The sequence below is a fragment of the Ambystoma mexicanum genome, chromosome 12 (genome assembly GCF_040938575.1).
Source record: "Ambystoma mexicanum isolate Mex_15411 chromosome 12, UKY_AmexF1_1, whole genome shotgun sequence".
Taxonomy (NCBI): Eukaryota; Metazoa; Chordata; class Amphibia; order Caudata; family Ambystomatidae; genus Ambystoma; species Ambystoma mexicanum.
The window spans coordinates 133,968,774-133,977,622 of record NC_090936.1 but is presented as its reverse complement, the minus strand read 5'-3'; the positions used below and the strand labels follow the sequence as shown (position 1 = coordinate 133,977,622).

Genomic DNA, 8,849 nt, shown 5'->3' with positions numbered 1-8,849 from the left:
GCTGTCAGTCAACAGTATTTCTAGGTTTGAGGTCCAAGGCTTGAGTAACATTTCCTGTTAAGTTGAAGGGGTCTCTGCATACATTTTTTGTGAGCCTCAGGTAGCTGGAGCACTGCTAGACAGGTGGCTAGGGGAGTCAAATTATTGGCGTGTAGGCAAATTGTGGTTAAGGTGGTTGAACTAGAGGGCCTCAGACATGTAAATGGCATAACAACGTGGGCCATATTAATTCTTGGACTTTGGCATTCCAAGCTGCATTACCTGAAGGGACGTCAGAGTTCAACTAATTAAAATGTCGCCACTCCCAGAGAATTGTGTACCATTTACAAGTATTTAAGTGAGGCTCTTTGACAAAGTATTAAGCCTTAATATCGATATAGGAGCGATGACCAATATGGGTCTGTCTAGAGAAAAAGATAACACCAACTAAAAGGGAATCACTGCAACTCTTAAGATCGTAAATCTATGCAAAACGACCAGAAAAGGTAGACAGTAAGTTTTACTGTCCCTGATTTTGAAAGAGAAATAGATCAATATACTAAGAAAAGCCAAATTGCCAAATCTCTACTTGCTTCCTAGTCCAAGTGCCAAATTTGGTACGTAGTATCATTAACTTTATAATTGGGAAATCCTAAGACACCAATCAACACGAACTCTTGTTAGCTTCAGTATTTCCCGCTTTTTACATGGGATAAAAATCACTTGCGCCAGTGGCAAATGAATCCTAGATAACTTGCAATTAACAGCCAAGTAAATATGGTGGAGGATAACAAATATCCTGGAGCAAACAGGCTTTTGAAATTGCCTATTCACAGCTACAGAACATTTTTGTGAAAATACGTTGAACCAGAACTTGGCCCCACTCTGCAAAAATATCTAGCCGATACAAGGGATTTAGTTCCAGGGGGTCAAAGAGTAGTTCGTAAAAGCTCAGACGCCTTTCAAAGTGACCTTCCTAGGCAATGGCTATTGGGTTCCACTGTTGTTCGGGTTTGTACCAACGTTTCTTAGGTAAATGGCAGAACTTTCCTCAAATTGGGGAGATTATTTTTTTATTTCTTGTCAAATAGCTCAACATGCAAACTTGTCACACAGAAATAAAGTGATACTTGGGAGATTAGGATGCACCACATGCTAAATTGAAAGGGACAACCATGGGAGAACCACAGAGGGCATTAACAAATTGGGCAGAATCCGGAATAGATTTAAGTGCGTCCAAGGGGTGTCTCACTAACCACTGCTTCGATCAATAAGGCTTATGCTTGGTATTCCTTCAATAAAAGCCAATTACCAAGTTTGCACAATAATTTAATTTAGAACAAGAAAAACAAAAAGGAGGATGGAACCCAACACATTCAGTCAACAACGGTACTTAAGATAATTGGGTTATCTTACAAAGAGTATTACAAAGAGTATTGAAATCTTGGCAGAAAGTAGACGGGATGGATAACGTAGATCAAGCCGATGCCAAACGTAAATTAACCTGAAAGAAGTCTTTAGAAAATGGAGATTCCGATATACCAAAAGGACTGTTAAAAGGTTGTAAAATGTTCTGAAGAGGCAAAAAGTAACCTGGCCATCACTGATTTATTGGTGCCCAAGATGAAAGGAAGTTAAGCTATTAAAACGAAGTTAAATCCTCCATTACTAAAGGACAGAACATAACTAGGAAATGAAACGTGAAAAAAATGTCATTTCAGTATAAGGACCAAAAGAGAATTTCCTTTGTTTGCTATTTTCTTTCTAAATCAATTTGAGTTGTAAACTTGTTAAATACTTACTATTTGTAGCTACGGGGTGCACTAAAGAATTATTTTTCTCCAGAATGGAGATCTTCGATGTATGAAATATCTTATCCTACCAAAATGTGTGCTGCATACAGAATTATAGGAAGGGCATAATTATAGGAAGGGAATGTACGGGCTGATTCCACTTATACTTTGCACAAAGGCATGCAACAATTGTTTAGGCATCAAATGCCCACAAGAAAATAGTTTGATTAATATTGACACAGTAAATGAAATTGACTGTATATTGATTTGCAGCTTATGTTTTAGGGCTGAAAAGTGCAACCAATTATAAAGAATGTATATGCTGCTATTATGTATGAATTACATTAGATTCTGCAGATGTATGCATACTGGCAATGGGGAAAGCCTAAATAAAATGTATTAATATAATGGCTTCCTCCCAGAAAATGTTAGGGATGAAAAACCAAAGCGCTATTTGGGCTGTTACCCAAATTATGCAGACGATTGTGGAAGAAAGGCCTTACATTATTTTCAATATTTAACACCTTGTTAATATTTAACACCTTGTTTTAAATCACTTCTTACACTGCCTAATCGTCTGTTTGGGGGCAGAATTGCGTGTTGTGGCAGCATCTAATTAATAAGCATCACTCACTGTGCCACACACATCACAGTGAACTCCCACAGAAGCAAAACCAGACCCATTTTAAATGGGAAACAAGAGGATGAGTAATGCACTCATCAAAACCAAGCCCATTATCAACTGTAAAAATAGCACATGCCCATCAATGAGGACAGGGCAAATATAGGAGATGGCATACAGCTTAAGCCGCCCAATGAGTAAGATGCATCCAGATAGCCTCAGGTCGGGTGCGCCACAGAAATAATAAACAAGCACCAAATTTGGCGCCGTCATTTAGAAAATGGACTCATGGATGCAGCCACAATTCTGGATCTATTCCTTGCTAAACAAAAACGGCACAGATTGAGAAAGGACAAACTACTCTGAATTCTCTAAAAACCTCAAGCACATGCAGAGACTCAAATTCCGTAAGTCAATCAGCACATTGGCTTACACGTTAAAACAAAAACAGACTATTCCTGTGCCAATGCATTTTTGCCATTTTTTATTATACAATTATTTTGTTAACTGAGCAAGAACCTAGGTATTTTTTGTAATCCTACAGGTGCTGCACATATTCGATCTCTCGCCACTTCCAGTGCAGCCATGGATATGGCAATGTGATACAGGTAGGAGCTTTGAGTGCCAATTTCCAACTCTGCAATAATACTGTGACTACCCCCGCAGGAATAAATTACTTACTAATAGCCTTTAAATTCCCAATCTTAACCTCTATAAGGCACGTACGGGCTCAAACCAGCTCTGGAGTAATTCACAACAGGAACTAAGCAGGCAATATGCAACACGGAGTATGGGCTGTATATAAAGCGGCATCAATAAGGTTTTACGTCACTTTTCCAAAATTCGACATAAGGGGACAGTTTTTGCACGATTCGTTTTTACAAAGGGTTGAAAATAATTTTCCCCACATGCCTTCCATCTCAAATATAAATGATTTGAAATCAAACAAATGGCTAATGCGTACTTTTAAGACAGCGCCTAGGTTATTTAATCAGTAATGGAAATGGCCTAAAAATAAAACACGTACTTCTATCAAATCAGATCATTCATAGAAGCCAAGAATTGTATGAAAATCAAGTAAGTGTCTACCACTATGACGAACTAGTGAAAACATATGGGAAGCAGTTAGCAAAACAAGCGTATGTACTCATTCAGTAAATTGCATAAACAGAAAACAAAGTACACAACTCAAACAAATGTGTGCCTGATAAGATAGCGAATTGATTAGACAATAACCAAAAGCAGGGTTTTCAATGCTGCATGCATTATAGTTTTGCTTCACAGCCCCATCAGAAGAAATGGGTACACTTAGAAACGGATTTGCAGATTCAAGCTTGAGACCATTCCTTTTAAAGTCCGTTTTGATTCATTTTGGAATAGAACGAATGTGCACATGTTCTGGGAAGGTCTCCAGCAACAATAGTTTTGTGGGGTTTTGGAGAGTGACTGTACCACCACGTTTTGTGGGGTTTTGGAGAGTGACTGTACGTACCGCCACGTTTTGTGGGGTTTGGGATTGTGATTGTACGGCCACGTTTAGACAAAGGCATGTTGAGCTGCCGTAAGCAGGTTCTTGCAAAGAAGCTTCACGGTTCAATTAATTGGGCAACTTAATTATCAATTATATCATTACAAATAGTACACGTTTTTATAGAAAAAAAAAAAAAGGTTCCAAGTTTCCTATTTCCTCCCATATGACAAATTTCAATAACCACTTGAAAATCACTTAAGAACAAATATCGTTCAATGATTTTGAAGTCGTTTTATATTTTTTGTGCAGTAATATTGAACATCAATAAAATCTTTTTTTTCTCAAATGCATCAGCTAAATAGTTACCACACAGCGATTCGTTAAACCGGAATTAAAATGCTTGCATCAAGTTAAAGCTTTTATTGGCCATTTAAATTCTGGAATACAAAAAAATACAATTCAGTATCTCTAGTTTTAGAATGGCAAAACGTACAGCATTGCCAAAAATTAACTAAATTCAGAAAAAAGCAGCAACTTGGCATTCTCTTGAATTCGGTTACTGTGATGACCATTCCTCCTTTTTCTCGTTTAACATCTTTAGCAGCTCATCAGCATCATCACTCGTTTTGACCCGTATCAACATTGTAACTGGAACGTTTGGATTCTTCTCATCAATGGGAGGGTTTGGAATACACAGAACAATCACATTGTTTTTCCCAGTTCTTGAACATGCCATGGAAGGCTGCACCAAAACGTTTAATAGTATGTTACCTAGATTTGATAAACGAAACAAAAAAAACGATTTTTAAAAGTGATAGCACAATATACCCACAATGATCTAAATAACGAGTGATAAAGAAATTAGTTATCAAAATAGGCAACTGAGAAAAGGAACAAAACATAACCTTGGAGACAAAAGATGGATTGGTCAATATGTTCACTTAACTTTAGATTTAGTGATTTCCAGAACATTTGCAATCACTTGCTCATACTGTGGACTGACCGTGGACTGAATCCTACAATACAAATACACATTCCGAGCAAGCTGGGAACTGCTCACACCCTGGCTCCTCCATCTTTCCCCCCATCTCGCCTTTCCTCCTATCGCGGCTTCCACTTCACTGCCTCCACCCTCCCAGACTGACCCTGTTTCAGATGCACCTCTGCCACCATGGAAACTGAAGAGAGCCTCTGCATGGCGCCTTGTATTCCATTTCCATGGCAACCATCTTGGGTGAATATCTGATCACAGTGAGCATGCAACCAGTTTTCTCAGCAATGTATTTGAGAAACTGTCAGCACTCCAGTTTGAAAACCCAGGGTGTTAATAAGCAATACTAACCACACTCTGCAGTATTCACGGGCTGGTAACCTGGGAAATCAGAATTTAGGTCTGCTTTTAAATCTGTGCATCTTCCATTTTGTGCTGTAACTTAGTGCTTTTTTGGAAATTCGGATATGAACGGATTGTCTTCCATTGCACATCTCCTTATGTGCCTGCTAGGCCACTTGGTGAGTTTGTGCACTGTGCATCTCCACGGTTTATGCCTCTCCCCCCTCCACTACTCCCAAGGCACTATCTCTCCTATCTATTCCAACTGCTATTCTATCACCTATCCTACCCCTCCCACGAAGTCCGGAAGAAAAAAAAGTTTAAAAAGCCTCTCCTGGACTCCAATCCAAGCCTACCTATTGCCAACACCTACGCCAATGCCACTTTCAGGCAGACTATTAAACCACATCAGTTTCTCTGTCCCCACTCCTGACCTTTGGACCCCCAGCTGGTCTCCACTGTCTCCTCACCCATTAATTGTGGCACTAGGTGGGAAGTGCTCCTGGCATATTTCTCATCCTCTATGTGTATCATTAAGGACCATCAATATGGCACCATCATGACCCAATCCTCTCAACCTAGTCTTCTCGACCTGCACCTGCCCTCTCAAACTTCCTCCCTTCTCCTGCCACACCTTCCTCTCCTCACCTCTCCACCACCAATGACCAGTGTACCATGCCCCCTGTGAATTCCCCCCCCCCCCCCCTGGAAAACCTTCAAAGGTGGTAACAAGCTTCACTTCGCTACTCTGAATACTCGCTCTGCTGTCAAACACTACTCTAACATCTGTCTCCCAAAGACTAAGACCTAGACATCCTAGCTCTTACCGAGACGTGGTTCAACGTCAGCTCTCACTGTTAACACTCCTTTCTGAGGGCTACAAAATGCTCTCTAAACCCAGACCAAATGGACCCGGAGGTGGAGTGGCCCTGATCTTCCCCGAGTGGGTCCCTTCCTCCATCATAGCCACTCAAACCTACTCTTTTGAATGCCTCATCTGTATGCATGGTGTCTCACCTACACCCTCACCCGCGCCACTATCTACAGGCCCCTGGCACCGATTGCTCTGAACGGGCTGACCGCGGCGCCTCCCTTTCAACCTCTTCTTCCAAACTCCTCCTCCTTGGAGGCTTCAACATCCACTGCAATTCTGTGTCCTCCGACTCCCTTGCTCTCTCCATTCTCCTTTCTGGCCCAACCCACTTTGCTGGTCACACCCTGGATGCCTTCATTTCTGGCGACATCCCCCATCTCTAATCCAGCCAGAAACCCCGTCTCCTGGTCTGACCACTCCTCTATTCCCACCTGGGGCCCCTTGGCCCTTTATCGGAACCAACCTAGCACTGCCAGCCTCCTTTGCCGGAATCCGACCTATGAAACTGGTGTCTGTCGCTGCTTTCTATTGCACCTTCATCCCCCTCCCACTTCTGACTCGCCCTCTGACTCTGTCCTTGCTAACCTGCACCTATACATCTCTAACACTCTTGATATCCTTGCCCCAGTCATGATGATCCACCGAAAACCTGCCTCCAAGAACAGCTGGTACGATTCCGATCTAGCATGCCTGAAACGCAAGTGCAGAGTTGCTGAACGGAATTGGCAGACCTTGAGTTTACCCTCTGACAAACTGCACTGCGGACTGCTCCAAAGACAATATCACTTTTCTATCCTCTCCAAAAAGCAGGCTCGCATCTGTAGCTACCAACATGGCTGAAATGTCCAAATCTGCAACAAACTAGCCAATCCGGTGGCAGTCTCCACCTCTCTCCTCCCTTCCTAGACCATCTGCACCATTTTGGCCTCCCATTTCACAGCAAAACCTCAACATCTTGTCCTCAACTCTCCTCCACACCAATCTCCACTCCTTCTCCCCTGCACCCCTTGGCCCCTCTCCTTCAACCCCCTCGCTGTACTCCCTCCTGCCCATAGCACTGGATGAGGTTTCTAAAGTGGTCCGTTCTATGAATGTCTCCTCCAAACAGGTGCTCCCTGCTCTTCCAGAACCATTAAGGACAACATCTCATCTCTTGCCAACTTCTGTAACCACTCCTTCGCCACTGGCTTTCCCTCTATCCCTCACACACTCCCTAATGCACCCTCGTACGAAAATCCATCCGTTGAACCCTCCTGCCTGCCAACTATTGCTCGATTTCCACTACCCCATTCTTGGGTAAACTCCTGAAGAGGTTTGTCCTCCCCCAACGGACCCTCCACACCGTTCTCGTTGGTTGCCTCCACGTTCATCAATCTGGATTTCGGACACCCAGAGGCACGAAAAAACTGCTCAACACCCGTGAAATCATGCTCTGAAATCTCGACTCCACCTCTCCCGCTGTTCTCATTCTCTTTGATCTCTCCTCTGCCTTTGACACGGTCAACCATTCCAACCTCAAAACTACTCTGACACCCTCAGCATCATTGACCGTTCACTGGATTGGCTAACTTCTTTCCTCACTAACCGCCCTTCCCAGCTGCAACTGGGCCCTTTCTCCTCCACCTCCTCACTCTCTACTGGTGGCGTCCCCCCCAGGGAACTATCCTATCGCCATGTCTCTTCAATATCGATACTGCCCCTCTTGCTTACCCAATTTCTTCCTCCTCACCCAATTTTCAGTTTTATGCTGATGACACCGCTTTCCTTCAAACTTGCATCTACTTTTGCCTCTTCCTCCTCTACGATCCCCAACTGTCTGCCATTCAGGGATGGTGTGCAGCTACTCATCTCTGTCTTCATGCCATTAAGACATAGATGCTTCTCATTGAGACACCTGAACCCGCTTTTCCTTCTACCCTCTGGCCACCTTCTTTGGGCCCTCCACACACCATCTTGTGGGGACGGAAACCTTGGGGCCATCTTCGATTCAGCTCACTCCTTCACCCCTCACACCATGGACCTTACCAAGGAGTCCCACTTCCAGCTCCACCACCTCCGAGGCATTCTTCCTTTCCTCACATTCTCCCGAAGCTTAATGTCTCTGGAGCTCCAGTCCTCTCCAGGCTGGACTACTGCAACAACCTCTTTCTCAATCTCCCACTCTCCTGCCTAAGCCCCCTCCAGCTAATCTAGAATAGGGCTGCAAGACCTCTCCTTGGCCTCAAGCCCAGGGACTATCTCCCCAGTCCTAGAATCTCTCCACTGGTTGCAAGGATCAGATTTAAGACCCTCTGTATCATCCAAAAGTCCTTCTGTGGTCTGGGTCCACGCTATCTCCAACTTTCACTCGCTAAATAATCCCCTGCTAGAGCCCTACACTCATCTAACTCCAACTATATGACTTCAAACGCTTCTCCAAGCAGATTGGGGAGCGGGGGGAGTGAAGGGAGAGGTCTCTCCTCGGCTAGCACCTCCCTTTGTAACAGCTTCCCTGCCCCTGTCAGACTTGAGCCGGAACTCCTTACGTTCCGGAAACTGCTAAAAACTCTGCTGTTCTCTACCCATTTTCCCTTCCTGGTTATTCACCCCACTGCCGCTGTGACTGGATCCTCAAATCTCACAGGATGCCATGCCCTTCTTCCCAGTCAATACCAGTGCCCTGCCCCCCACTGCACTGCTCTTTGGGCCCCTACTTGGTGGCTCTGCATCCCACCTTGGGAGTCGCCTGCACTAGCACTTAGCCTGAGGTTCTCCTCCTTGGCTCCCCTTAGCCCTGC

The 8,849-nt window shown here is 43.9% G+C and overlaps 1 protein-coding gene across 7 annotated transcripts in view; it reads right to left on the bottom strand.

Annotated features, from left to right (window-relative positions):
- Positions 1–4,270: 4,270 nt before the first annotated feature.
- Positions 4,271–8,849, bottom strand: part of NUP50 (nucleoporin 50) — a 431,487-nt gene continuing 426,908 nt past the window's right edge. For all 7 annotated transcript variants that reach the window (XM_069628169.1, XM_069628172.1, XM_069628173.1 and 4 more), the window contains one exon: positions 4,271–4,636. In XM_069628169.1, the coding sequence (XP_069484270.1) occupies positions 4,422–4,636 (215 nt within the window). In that variant the 3' untranslated portion in view covers positions 4,271–4,421. The remainder of the gene's footprint in view (positions 4,637–8,849) is intronic.